The sequence below is a fragment of the Myxine glutinosa genome, chromosome 5 (assembly GCF_964187855.1).
Source record: "Myxine glutinosa chromosome 5, kmMyxGlut1.1, whole genome shotgun sequence".
Classification (NCBI taxonomy): domain Eukaryota; kingdom Metazoa; phylum Chordata; class Myxini; order Myxiniformes; family Myxinidae; genus Myxine; species Myxine glutinosa.
Window position 1 is genome coordinate 98207545 of NC_136265.1, and position 15178 is coordinate 98222722.

Sequence of the window (15178 nt, forward strand, 5' to 3'; positions counted from 1 at the left end):
CTACCCCCCCTCCCCCCTGCCCCCTTTCCACTTTCCCCCGTCTCACACCCTATCCCCCTCCCCTCCCCTTTCCTCAACCGAATCGGGAAGATTTCGACATGGAACAAAATGCGCCATGCGAGTGATTCCCGGATGACAAAGCGAGTCATGCAGCTCCTGCAATCCCCTCTCGGATCCCACGGTTCCACAGAAAGCATGAGAAAATGCATCATCAGCTACATTGTCCTTGCCAGGGCGATATACGATGTCGTAGCCGAATTCTGCAAGCTCTGCACCGTGTTGCGATTTTTTTCTTCTTCTTTTTTTTCCCCATTCTTTATTTTCTGGGAAAGTTGACCCTCGAACACAAAAGCCACCGATCGCTGGTCTGTGATCAAATGAAAATGTTTCTCGAGGAGAAAGTGGTTCCACTTACGCAAGGCCTCCACGATGGCGAAGGCCTCTTTCTCAACAGACGAGTGGCACCTCTCACTGTGTGATAACGTTCTGGAGAAGAAGGCCACGGGTCAGCCCGACTGATTCAAGGCAGCCGCGATTGCGTACTCTGAGGCATCAGTCTCAGCAACGAAGGGCACACTGTTATCAATTGATATTGCCACCGCTTGAGCAATATCCTCAATCAAATTGTGAAAAGCCATTTTGGCAACTGAAGACAGCGGAAATTTTTTGCTTTCAACCAGAGGACGAATTTTCTCGGAATACTTCGGGATCCATTTGGAATTATGAGCGAGAACAGCCCCAGGATTCGTCTCGGTGCAGCTACGTCAGGAGGAGGTGGCATATCTAATAGCCTTTTGTAATAATAGCATCTATATAATAATACCGTAAGGACTCGACTTTGTTATCCCTTTTACGCCGCACCCAGTGACCCGATGCCCACGGCACTAATGCATTTTCCATCTACGAACCGCGCTCTTTGTTTATCACGTACAGCCATACTCGAAAAATCTGAATTCGCCGACTTTGGGACCCAAAAGCATCCGATTATCGGCCGATACGACGCCATCTTACGACACCATCATATTGGCGTCTGCTGGGCGAAGGCGATGCGAGCTGTCCGCTGATTCGACAGTCGAGTGGTGTCATTAAATAATGGGCCGTGCTTACTGCTTACTGATATTGATCTGAAACTTGCAAATGGGCATGTATTGCAAAGCAATTTTCCTTCTTATATTGTCCAAGTCTAAAATACACACCCACACACACACATAAATCAGCTGATCGTCAAATCTGCATTCCCTACAACCAGTGATTACAGGTTTAAAAAAATGATTTTTTGACGTATTGACTCGACGATGTAAATAGGAAAGCATTAATTTAATTATTTCCTTCTTATTCTGTAAAACCTTCGGCTAACCCCCGCTCTAGCAGGGAAAATGGCCTTTAAAATGCATGTTGTTGTTGTTGTTGTTATTCTGTAAAAGCGGCCTCGACGGTATAGTGTGCGATTGCCCAAAGCAGGTTCTTATTTTGACAATCGTTAGTCGTACAATAAATACTTACGGAATATTAAATGAAAGAAAATGTTTCTTTCTTGAATATTTTAAAGCATTTTGTTTTTCATTCCGCATGGTGTGTTTCTTCCCTCCCTCTGTGGACAACCAAGTGCCGGCTTCCGGTGGTAGTATAATCCTCTGTAGCAGTGTAGGGTTTTATGAGCCAATGATTATGGTGCGGCGCATGTCGAGTCACAGCAGGATTTTATGAAACGCCATTTGAAGTTGTGAAAAAGGTCAGAGTACCTGCTAACATGTCAAGCTACAGCAGGGCGGCGCAGGTCAGTTATAGTTAATCAACGGATCAATGAGAATGTCCTTTACTGTACGTACTGTACTTTACCACATCGGTTAGAAACGCTGCCGCAGGAGATCTCCGATGGTCTTTACTTTAGCTTCTGTTTTGGATTCGGTTCCCGCCTCCTGATACTTCGCAGGTGTGACGTCGCATCAGAGGACGTTAAGCCAGCTGTCTCATCTGATTGGACAGTCGAAGGCAACAGCAAGCCGTCCACTGAGTGGACAATCCAGAGCATGCATTTGTGCCGGTGTCGGCGATCGTTGTTCATATACGCACGCTTCATTCTCATCTTTCTTCCTAACTCTTACTCGGACAAGCAAATCCCCTATGCCATCCATAATGGTACACTCTATCCATACACCACATCCTCCCTTCCTTGGATGTTCAATGGGTTTCGGATAGTTTCTAATAATTTTCTATCTCTTTGCTGATGACTCCACTCTCTGCCGCTCCATTCCTCATCCCTCAGATCGGCAGTCTGCAGCCTCCTCACTCTCTGCAGACCTGGACAAAATCACAGACTGGGCAAACAAGTGGAACATGTCTTTCAATCCTGACAAATCTCACACTCTTACGATGTCTCTCCGAAAAGACCGACTGGACAACCCTCCCATCCACTTTCTGAATAATCCTCTCCAAGAAGTTCTGTCACTCAAGCTTTTGGGTCTCACTATCTGCCATGATCTTTCCTGGGAAAACCACATTTCAAATCTGGCCTCCAAAGCCAGTCGCCGACTGGGCATCCTCCGTCGTGCGAAGTCCTTCCTTGGCACACCTGAGCTCCTCACCACATACAAGGGTTTCATCCGCAGCTCAATGGAATACTGCTCTCCCCTCTGGGCTGGTGCTCCTGCCTCACACCTAGCTCGTCTTCACGCTGTTGAAACCAAAGCGTTCAGAATCATTGCAATCTCCCGTGATGAAGCTACCTCCGAGGGCGTTTCACTTACACACCGCAGGCAGGTTGGGTTCTGTCTGCTGGTTCTGTCTTCTACAGGTTGTCTACAGGTTGTCTACTTCTCCTGTCTTCTACAGGTTCTGTCTTCTACCGACTCGTCTCCGGCCTTGCTCCTCCAGCTCTCTCTGGGCTCTGTCCCCCAAATATTCCTACAGGTCGCACAAGATCTGCCTGCAACCCTCTTATGGTTAAACTGCCAAAATCAAGACTCTCTGCTCAACTTCACTCCTTCATTCCTCTTTTCTCCCACCTCTGGAACAAACTCCCTCACTCTCTTCAATCCCACTCCTCCCTCCAGGTCTTTAAAACAGCTGTTCACCATCATCTCTTATCTTCCCCCATCCAAAACCTTGATCTTTTCTACCCCCGCTAATTTCACCACAAATCCACTTTTTTGAAATAACAACTTCTTTCCTGGAAGTCCTTGGTGTCCTTGTGTTTATAAAAGGTGTCTGAGATTCTCTCGAGATGCTATCTCATTGATGGCTCGTTGGTAGCACACGACTCCGTTTGTTACCCTGAAGGGTATACGATGAAACTGATAGTCGCTGACCAGACTCGAATGCCGTGTGCAGCTTATCAGACTGTCGGATCGAAATTTGATGACAGGCACTGTGCAAATCCAATGCACTGAATTCTTGATATTTAGCCACTTCTCCTGCCATCTCGTCCATACGTGGCAATGGGTACGCGTCTCGTTGCGTAAAACGATTAATAGTTTGGGAATAGTTTATCACCATCCGTTTCCTGTGATTAGCACTGGTCGTCACCAATACCTGGGCCTGCCATGGCGATTTGCTCGGTTCGATGATACCTTCGGTGAGAAGTTTCCTGGTCTCCATCGCAACAAACTTCGCATGCTCCTGGGTAAGTCATCTTGACTTCACAGCGATCGGTTTACAATCCTCAGTTAAGTTGGCAAACGGCGATGGTGGATCGACTACTACCTCGGCCAGACTACGGACTGAGAAGGTAGGGTTAGTACCCCCAAAATGCATATTTAAATCGGCATGCCTTCGCAAAAAATCATGACCCAAGTGTAGATCAGCACATAAGTCTCTCAGAACCTTCGGTTTCACGTTCTGGTACTTCGTCTCATTAGTTCCTCGTTCCACAACACAATATCCCCTTATCTCTTGATGGAACGATGATGCCATACACACTTTTTGTCCCCCGTCGCACAGCGGAGCGAAAGGGGGACTATGGTTTTCCCCTCCGTCCGTGTATCCGTCTGTCCGTCCATCCGTGCGTGCGTGCGTGCATTTGGGCATGCGTGCGTGCGTAAGCGAAGGACTGCATTCGAATTTGGTGTGTGGGTGCAACTCATGTCAAAATCCAAGATGACCGCCGCCATGTATGTCTGATGCCATGTATGTCTGAACCTTGCGAGATGAATATCTTGAAAAATAAGCGACGTACCAACTTCTAATTTGGTGTGTGTGTGTATCTCGGCATAAGGAAGAACGCTATTGAAAATTGGGTCGCCACGTCAAAATCCAAGATGGCCGCCACCATATATATGTCTGAACCTTGTGAGCGAAATATCTTGAAAAATAAGCGAAGTACCAACTTGTAATCTGGTGTGTGGGTGTATCTAGGCACAAGCAAGAAAGCTGTTTAAAATTGGGTCGCCACGTCAAAATCCAAGATGGCCGCCGCCATGTATGTCTGAACCTTGTGAGATGAATATCTTGAAAAATAAGCGAAGTACCAACTTCTAATTTGGTGTGTGGGTGTATCTCGGCATCAGGAAGAACGCTATTGAAAATTGGGTCGCCACGTCAAAATACAAGATGGCCGCCACCATATATATGGCTGAACATTGTGAGCGAAATATCTTGAAAAATAAGCGAAGTACCAACTTGTAATCTGGTGTGTGGGTGTATCTAGGCACAAGCAAGAACGCTGTTTAAAATTGGGTCGCCACGTCAAAATCCAAGATGGCCGCCACCATATATATGTCTGAACCTTGTGAGCGTAATATCTCGAACAATAAGCTAAGTACCAACTTCTAATCTGGTGTGTGGGTGTATCTAGGCACAAGCAAGAACGTTGTTTAAAATTTGGTCGCTACGTCAAAATCCAAGATGGCCGCCGCCATGTATGTCTGAACCTTGTGAGATGAATATCTTGAAAAATAAGCGAAGTACCAACTTCTAATTTGGTGTGTGGGTGCATCTTGTCATAAGGAAGAACGCTATTTTAAATTGGGTCGCCACGTCAAAATCCAAGATGGCCACCACCATATATATGTCTGAACCTTGTGAGCGTAATATCTTGAAAAATAAGCAAAGTACCAACTTCTAATCTGGTGCCTGGGTGTATCTAGGCACAAGGAAGAACGCTATTGAAAATTGGGTCGCCACGTCAAAATCCAAGATGGCCACTGCCATGTATGGCTGAACCTTGTGAGCGGAATATCTTGAAAAACAAGCGAAGTACCAACTTCTAATCTGGTGTGTGGGTGTATCTCGGCATAAGGAAGAACGCTATTGAAAATTGGGTGGCCACGTCAAAATCCAAGATGGCCGCCTCCATGTATGTCTGAACCTTGTGAGCGAAATATCATATCATAGCATGTTTTCTGCGTCTTCCACTTTGTCAACTCACATCACTTCACCGACGGGGGACCTAGGCGTAACGCTTGTTCCCATGGGGAGGATCGGCCAAGCATGGCGCTTCACCAACACAGCATTCACGAAGCTGTCCGAACTCCCCGTGTCGATCAGCGCATCGGCGACCTCCCCATTCACCGGGATGTTGCACCGCTTTAGCTAGACTGTAGGGCGAAATAGCGGAGAGGGTAGTGGCTTCCAATTGCATACCAGCAGAAATGGGTCCGACCGTTTTTACAGCTCGACACATCTTGGCATAATGTCCTTTCTTGCCACAATTATTACATATGGCATTGCATGCTGGACACTGGATATGCAGATGTCTCCGATATCCGCAGAAATAACATTTGGTCGGAGCTGATGTAGTCGTCATTAACTTGGGAGTTGACTCCTCTGCCGACGATGGCTCACCATCGACCATTCCTTCCGATTTCTGGAGTGGGGGTCGTGTAGCGGAGACTGTTAATCGGAGTATCCTGAGATTGAGTGAGTGTCTGCATCTCCCCTCGTCGTCCCTCTGACGTCGAAGCATTCACAGGTCGGGAAGATCGCCCGTACGCGTCTGAGCGAGTTGCAAGGTACGAGCTTGTTCATGCGCATCATGAAGATTCACCAAGTCATTCTACAATAGCCGTTGTCGTACATGAGGCGATTGCAGACCAGTGAGAAAAGCATCACGCATGAAATCATCTTGAAGTTCCTGCAACGTACCAATCTGAAAGTTGCAATCTCCACTCAGGTGTCTCAAAGCTTGCACAAATTGCTCCAAAGTCTCTCCCGGCTCTTGTCGGTGGGTAGAAAGTAAATGGCGAGCGTAGATCGTTCCACGAGGCTTGACGTACAAAGTCTTTAGAGCCTCGCAAGCGTTGGTGTAGCTCGCGCAATGGGCGAAATATCGATAGACCGACGTTGACACGGGGTTAATGAACACGTCGAGCTTATCTGCCTCCGTAACTTCATTGGACTCATCAGCCCTAAGGTATTAGCGAGTCTGCTAACAAATCCAGTGAGTCTGCTCTTCGCCGGCATTCACAGTGTTCGGATCCACGTCGAATGAATGATGGAAAAGCCTTTTTGGTCAATATCAGGCTTTATTAAACTTGAATCAAGCAGGATCTAAGAAACGAATACAAATACAATAAGAGTGTATTAATGCGAACAGATTATGTATTTTAAGCGAGGCCACTGTTGCCCTTGCTCTGGTTGTGCACTGTACCTTTGTGCTCAAAATGTTTCACAATACGTTGAATGGCACAATTTGTCGGTCCATCACGTGTTCTGAGGTCGTATTCCCAGCAGAACCGGCAGGCAGAACGGGTGTCGACATATGATTTCGTCTGGTGCCACAGAGCCATCACTTTTGTCTTCTGCTCCACTGTCAATGGCATCGTTGAGTTACGGAGCTAAAAATCCCAGGGAACAAATTCCACAATAACACCACCAAACCCCGAAAAGGAAAACGGTATCGGTAAAAAAAACAAAGAAATGGCAGGAAGTCAAAGTTGTATCAGTCCTTTTGAAACACCCTGCACATATGTCCATATATGCATAATACGTACGTACATGTCGAAAGATTTGCAGCTCAGGATTCATATTATAAAGGATGTGTTTCTTTACGAGCACAGCTGTCAAAGCCAAAAGACCACATGAACAAATGTGACAGAAAGAATGTCATCTGCAACATACAATGTGAAGATTGTGAAGCCAATTATGTGGGCCAAACATCCAAACGCTTAACCACAAGGCTAACTGAACTCCAACGTGCTGCAAAACAATAAGACAGGTTGTCATTGGTTGCGACACACATACACACATACACACCAACACACACTCTCATGGGATTGGACCACGATCCTTGGCACAGGATATTTGAGAGTGAACTGCGAGATTATCGAATGACGAAGCTTGGATTGTGGTCTGCCGGTTACGATAGTTTCCATGCACCTCGTCCCACTCTGGGGGTGTGGCCTTGTTCCTTAGTCAGTTGGTGGGGCGGGGTTTATTTGTCGATCGTAATGTCTGGAAACTGTCGGCGATTGTTGTTGTTATTGGTTAAATATGTGCGTTTATATGGCCGGCATCTTATAATTGTAAAAACAAAAGGAAAAACCACGGAGGGTAATCACATACTGGGAGAGAACTAATCTTATATCCAACTGAGTCAACACAACGCCACCCTCCCGTGTGCTGACACGTAAACGATCTTAATCTCAGTTTTCCCTCCTTGATACATTGAGATGTCTCCGACCCGTACATGGTCCATACTATGACTATGCAATCCTATTTCCACTATGGTATTATATCCCCTTCCCCCACAAACGTAACAATATGTACATGTTTGTGTACGTTTGTCAGAATTATATCACGAGTATTGAGCAATATCAGGTTTTTATGATTTTTTTTTACATGTCACGTGATCTTGTATTTCCAGGTGGATCCATTGAATCTGCAAGGGAGACTGCACCTACTTTTATGAACAGCGTAGACCCAGGCCCACAGGACTTGCCAACTGAAGCAAACAAGACTTTTTACAAACACAAAAAGACGAAAAATGAATTGTTGGCACGTAAAAATGTTCACCAGGTTCACAAAGGAGACGATGATGAACGCCCAGACAAATGTATAAGTTGTGGAAAATCTTTTAAACATTCATGCAACCTTATAAGGCACATGAAAATTCACAAGGATGAACGCCCATACAAATGCACAAGTTGTGGAAAAGCTTTTAATCAGTCATCCACCCTTAAAACACACATGATAATTCACAATGGTGAACGCCCATACAAATGCACAAGTTGTGGAAAAGCTTTTAAACGGCCACACAGCTTGAAAATACACATGACAATTCACAATGGTGAACGCCCATACAAATGCACAAGTTGTGGAAAAGCTTTTAATCGGTCACACAGCTTGAAAATACACATGACAATTCACAATGATGAACGCCCACACAAATGCACAAGTTGTGGAAAATCTTTTAATGTGTCATCCACCCTTAAAAGACACATGAGAATGCACAATGATGAACGCCCATACAAATGCACAAGTTGTGGAAAATCTTTCAAACATTCATCCCATCTTAAAAGGCACATGATAATTCACAATGGTGAACGCCCACACAAATGCACAAGTTGTGGAAAATCTTTTAATCGGTCATCCAACCTTAAAAAACACATGATTATTCACAATGGTGAACGCACATACAAATGCACAAGTTGTGGAAAATCTTTTAATCGGTCATCCAACCTTAAATCACACATGCAAATTCACAATGATGAACGCCCAAACCAATGCACAAGTTGTGGAAAATCTTTTAATAAATCATCCCACCTTAAAAGACACATGACAATTCACAATGATGAACGCCCACACAAATGCACAAGTTGTGGAAAATCTTTTAAACATTCATGCACCCTTAAATCACACATGCAAATTCACAATGATGAATGCCCAAACGAATGCACAAGTTGTGGAAAATCTTTTAATCAATCATCCCACCTTAAAAGGCACATGAAAATTCACAATGGTGAACGCCCATACAAATGCACAAGTTGTGGAAAATCTTTTAAACATTCATGCCACCTTAAATCACACATGCAAATTCACAATGATGAACGCCCATACGAATGCACAAGTTGTGGAAAATCTTTTAATCAATCATCCCACCTTACAAGGCACATGAAAATTCACAATGGTGAACGCCCATACAAATGCACAAGTTGTGGAAAATCTTTTAATCGATCATCCAGCCTTAAATCACACATGATAATTCACAATGATGAACGCTCATACAAATGCACAAGTTGTGGAAAATCTTTTAATCGATCATCCAGCCTTAAATCACACATGATGATTCACAATGATGAACGCCCATACAAATGCACAAGTTGTGGAAAATCTTTTAAACATTCATCCACCCTTAAACAACACATGAGAATTCACAACAGAGAATGACTGTACAAATGTTCCGGGTTTAAATGCTTGACCACCGAACACTTCCGGGTTCGGTTGCGAGAGGACGCTGGCGTTGCATATTCGCCGCTTCTCCGACTGGATGGATGTACAGGGTCTGCTTCTGCCTTTCTGACCTGACATCTCACACCTGTCCTGCCTTTTCACACCCGCACGTGCCGCGTGTTCTCCGGCTGGATAACGGAATCTGCTTTTGATGGTACGGAATACGGAATTCGAAAGGCCCGCTCCCGTTGATTGTGGCCGTGGCCTTGTTTGCCGGTGGCCTTGTGGCCTTGTTTGCCGCTGTGGTCTTGATTAGCGGCTGCAGTCGTTTGCCGCTGCGTTTGCCGCTGCGTTTGCCGCTGCGTTTGCCGCTTTGCCTCCTCGACCTTGGCCTCGTACTCGTCCCTTCGCTCCTGCCTGGCATGGCTCTGAAGTACTCCGCCGCAAGGCTTCTTCTGCTCAATACCCGCTCCACCATATCATGCATCTCTGCCATCAAATCAAATGGACTCCTCCGACGACCCAGGTACATTCACCGTGGCTCCGGTCGCAAGTTTGTTTATTTGCAATCAGGTCACTCCATCCCCGTCCTCTGGTCGGCTCAGCGCACTCTCACTCTTCGTCCCAGCGCACCTGGTCACAGCAACCCACACGATCGCACCTCTTGCCTACGAACCCTGGCTAAATCACCTGAATTCATCCCTGCTGTTCAAAACAACATCAAGCTCACCCTGTTCAACACCCGGTCCCTCAACAATAAATGCCTCATCCTGAACGAATACATCCTGGATAACAAACTGGACTTTCTCTGTCTCACCGAAACCTGGCAAAAACCTCTGGACTACTACACACTCAACCTCACCACACCCAATGGATATTCCTACGTCAATAAACCACGCTCGGAGGGCCGAGGTGGTGGAATTGCCGTTATCCACCGTCAAGACATCAAGACCAACCTCATCTCCATCTCATCTGCTCCATCATTTGAACACCTGGCTTTAAAACTCTCTGGTCACACGCAGTCAGTCATGGCTGTCGTCTACCGCCCTCCCAAACCACACCCATCATTCCTGTCTGACTTCTCCTACTTTCTGACCCAGCTATGTTCCCTCTCCCCCTCAATCCTCCTCCTTGGTGATTTCAATATCCACATGGACTCCACTGACTCCACAATAACCACTGACTTCACTGATTTACTCACCTGCTTTAACCTCACTCAACATGTCGACTTTCCTACCCATATCCGTGGTCACATTTTGGACCTTGTCTGCTCCACTGGATTAAATTTGCACCATCTCTATGGCTCCGACCTCACCCTCTCTGACCACTTAGCCATCACTCTGACCATCAACATCCCCGCCCCAACACCAAGGCATTATCGCACAATCAACTTCCGTAAGCTAAACGCTCTTTCACCTACCTCATTCTCATCCACCCTCTCTGAAAAAATGTCCACTTCTCCCTTCATTGACCTCCACACCCCTTCCGACCTCACTGACTACTACAACCACACTCTCTCCTCCTGCCTTGACCAGCTTGCGCCTGTAAAAACCAAAACAGTTTCTTTCACCCATTCTGCTCCCTGGTTTACCCCTGAACTCCACCTGATGAAAACTCGTGCTCGCCAACTTGAAAGACTCCGCAATAAAACGGGTCTCACAGTTCACTCCCAAGCCTACAAGGACCACATACAACACTACAAAGATGCCCTCTCCCGCGCCCGCTCTGCCTACTACTCTCAAATTATCCACTCTGGCTCCGGAAACCCAAAAGCACTCTTCTCGACAATAAACAAACTCCTCCGCCCCCTGAACACCACCACCCAGTCATTCACAGTAGACAACTGCATCTCCTTCCTCTCTTTCTTCCAACGCAAAATTGACAACATCTACAACAGCTTGACCACCGCCGCACCCGCTCCCCCTCCAACCACCTGCCCCCCCTTGTCCTGCCATCCCCTGTCTCGGTTCTCCCCGATCTCTCCTACTGACCTCTCTGAACTCCTCATAGGAATGAAAACTGCCACCTGCACTCTTGACCCCATCCCCTCCAGCTTTGTCAAAGCCTCCCTCCCTGCTCTCTCTCCACTTATCATTGCAACAATAAACTCCTCCCTGTCTACAGGCATCGTCCCACCTTCCCTCAAAATTGCTGCTGTTACCCCCATCCTAAAAAAACCTGGTCTAAACCCTGACACCCTAAACAACTTCAGACCCATCTCCAACCTACCCTTTCTGTCAAAAGTTTTGGAACGCGCTGTAGCCACTCAACTCAAACATCATCTCTCTGCCAATAACTTGTATGAAACATTCCAATCCGGATTCCGCTCCAACCACAGTACTGAAACTGCTCTCCTCAAAATCACCAACGACCTTCTCCTCTCCTCTGACGCTGGCAACCTCAACATTCTCGTCCTCCTCGACCTCAGCGCTGCCTTTGACACCATCGATCACACTATCCTCCTCACCCGACTTGAATCCACCTTTAACGTCACCGGCACTGCCCTCTCTTGGATTAAATCATACCTCTCTGACAGATGCCAGTTCATCTCCATCAATAACTGCAAATCCCCCACTGCTCCCCTCCCCCAAGGTGTCCCCCAAGGTTCAGTTCTTGGCCCCCTCCTCTTCATCCTTTACCTGTCCCCGCTCGGTCACTTAATCCGCCGTCATGGTCTCCAATTCCACTGCTTCGCCGATGACATCCAGCTTTTCATCTCCACCAAGTCCGTCTCCACCGACACCCACTCTATCCTGACAAACTGCATCACTGAAATAAAATCCTGGCTTCAAATCAACTTCCTCAAGCTTAACTGTGATAAATCTGAAATAATCATCATTGGCCCAAAAACGCTCACAAAATCCACCCATAACTTTGCCCTCAACATCGACGGTATCCCAGTATCCACCTCCCCTCACATCCGGAATCTTGGCGTCATCTTTGACCAAACCCTTTCCTTCGACAAATACACTAAACAGATCACAAAGTCAGCCTTCTTTCACCTGAAAAACATTGCCCGTCTCCGCTCATCCCTCTCCTCCACGGCTGCAGAAACCCTCATCCACGCCTTCATCACCTCCCGTCTGGACTACTGCAATAGCCTCCTCTATGGTTCACCCTCAAAAATCACCAATAAACTCCAATACATTCAGAACTCCGCTGCCCGTCTACTCACTCATTCCCGGACCCGTGACCACATCACCCCCGTCCTTTACAAGCTTCACTGGCTCCCCATCCCCCAGAGAATCCAGTACAAAATCCTCCTCTTGACATACAAAGCCCTCCATAACCTGGCCCCATCCTACCTGGCTGACCTCCTCTCCAGACACACTCCCACCCGCAACCTCCGCTCTGCTGGTACCAACCTCCTGACCCCCTCCATCCGGACCAAATTCAGATCCTGGGGGGACAGGGCCTTCTCCATCGCTGCTCCCACCCTCTGGAACTCACTACCTCACACCATCAGAGACTCCTCCTCACTCACCACATTCAAAACATCACTAAAGACCCACCTGTTCAACGCTGCATTCAACATTCAACCCACAGCATTTAACCCCTGACTATCTCTTCTCCTTCTCCCTCCTTTTGCTTTAAATATTTCCCTATTGATTCTTGTCTTGTCTTTTTGATTCTTGTCTTATATATATGCCGTATATCGCTGCTGTTTGTTTTCTTGATTCTTGTCTTTTTGCAATTGTTGTTTTCATGTATTGTTATGCATTATGTTTTCCACTCTGTCAAAGCGCCTTTGGGCTTCTGGAAAAGCGCTATACAAAATAAATGAATTATTATTATTATTATTAAATGCACAGTTTGTAGAGAATCTTTCAATCGGTCATGCCACCTGAATAAACACGTGGAAATCACAATGAAGAACAAGGAGATTACCAACAAAGAGAATGTTCATGCAAATGCAAAATTTGTGTAAAATCCTTCATCAAATCATGTGAGCTCATGAAACACTTTTTATTTTACCTTGTTATACGTAGCCAAGTCTCGTGGAAGAGATTGAGGCCGACTAGGACCAACAATGGGTGTGGGGAGGAATGAGATGCAGGTGGGCAAGATGGATAAGAAGGGAGATAATTTATGAATCGGGAATAGGACTGGGACCCGAACACCATTTGCAAAAAGTATTTCATTCAATCATCCTGCCTTAAAACACACAAGCACCTTACCTGGAGGATGTTTGTGTCACCTGCTTACATTGTCACACACACACACACACACACACACACACACACCTGTGGCCAATGACGTTTTTACTGAATAAACTAACACATGCACTTCTGACAACTTCTCAACTGCCCCCTCCCCACTGAAAATCTTCCCCCCACAAAGACTTACCCTCCTCCTTCCAACTCTGTCCCTTTTTTGCTTTTTCTTCCACCAACACTGGGTCCTCCCACTACCAGCCCTAATGCATCAATCCCCTCCCCCACTTCAAGCCTTCGACCCCCTCCCCACCACAACTCCACAATCCCCCCTTCCAAATCTGTCCAATCTTTTCTCTCTCTCCCTCCCTTCTTCCCTCTCCCGCTTATAAAAGCAAAATGGGCATTCCCACACTGAAACAGCGGAATTTTTAACACGTTCCGCTCCTCCGTCATGCTCACTGACTTCACAAAAATCCTTCCCAGTCGCCTGTCCAACTCACAATTTTGAGAGAAAATAGCTGAAAATAATAGCAAGGACCTGTGTGACCTCTGTGGTAAAAACGCTGCTTGAGAGAATGCCACATAGTTGTTTGGGCGGTGTATAAACAACAGAACACTGCCTGAATCGCTGAGGGCTTTCTTCACAATGCCCTTGTGAACCATGTTCTGTGATCGTTGCATTATTTAATTAGTTTTAAATTGAATTATTTTGTGCACACATATCTTTACAATGGTATTCAAGCTTAAGTTTTCCCAAAAATATTCACACTCATTTCAATTTATGAACTAGAACGGCACTCTTCTCCATCATGATGTCGACTGATATGCCTCCGCCCACATTATTACATCATTATAATCCTTGTAACATGTTTGATTTAAATTCATTCAGCTGTGCCCAAGTCAGCACATTTTTACCTGACATGACCTCTGACCTTTGGCCTTTGACCTCGGTCCCCCAAAATCTAATCAGTTGATCTTTACATCATCACACATATCTGTACCCAGTTTGAATTAGATCCCTTTTGCCATTCTCAAATTATAGACCTATTACAGACTTTGACCTTTAATCTTTGACCCCTTCAACCTAAAATCTAATCAGTTAATCTTTCCATCATAATACATACCTGTACCAAGTTTGAATTGTATCAATTCAGCCATTCTCGTATTATAGCCTTATTACAGACTTTGACCTCTTGACCCCAACTTCTAATCATTTAATCTTTACATCATTAAACACACCTGTACCAAGTTTGAATTGGATCACTTCAGCCGTTCTCAAGTTTTTGACCTATTGCAGATTTGACATTTGACCCCAAAATCGAATAAGGTAATCTTTCCAACATTATATAAACCTGTGCCAAGTTTGAATTAGATCACTTCAGCCGTTCTCAAGTTATAGACCTATTGCAGATTTGACCTTTGACCTTTCACCCCAAAATCGAATCACTTGATCTTTACAATATTATACATACCTGTACCAACTTTGAATTGGATCACTTCAGCCATTCTCATGTCATAGACCCATTACAGATTTGATCTTTGACCAAAAAAATCTAATAAGTTAATCATCATTACACGTAGTGTGTTCAAATAGTATCCGACCTTTATTTTTCGTGCGTAAAAAAAAAAGAAGCGAGGGAGGCGTTGATTGGTGCACGTATGTAGGCGATCCTAATGCGCACGTGTGAATTTTT

General features: G+C 45.7%; 1 protein-coding gene across 1 annotated transcript in view; it reads left to right on the top strand.

Annotated features, from left to right (window-relative positions):
• Nucleotides 1-14744, top strand: part of LOC137410976 (uncharacterized) — a 405982-nt gene extending 391238 nt beyond the window's left edge. Inside the window, exons 19-20 of the mRNA XM_078778383.1 lie at nucleotides 7802-9330; nucleotides 13130-14744. Coding sequence (XP_078634509.1) covers nucleotides 7802-9324 — 1523 coding nt within the window. The 3' untranslated portion in view covers nucleotides 9325-9330; nucleotides 13130-14744. The remainder of the gene's footprint in view (nucleotides 1-7801; nucleotides 9331-13129) is intronic.
• The last annotated feature ends 434 nt before the right edge of the window (nucleotides 14745-15178 follow it).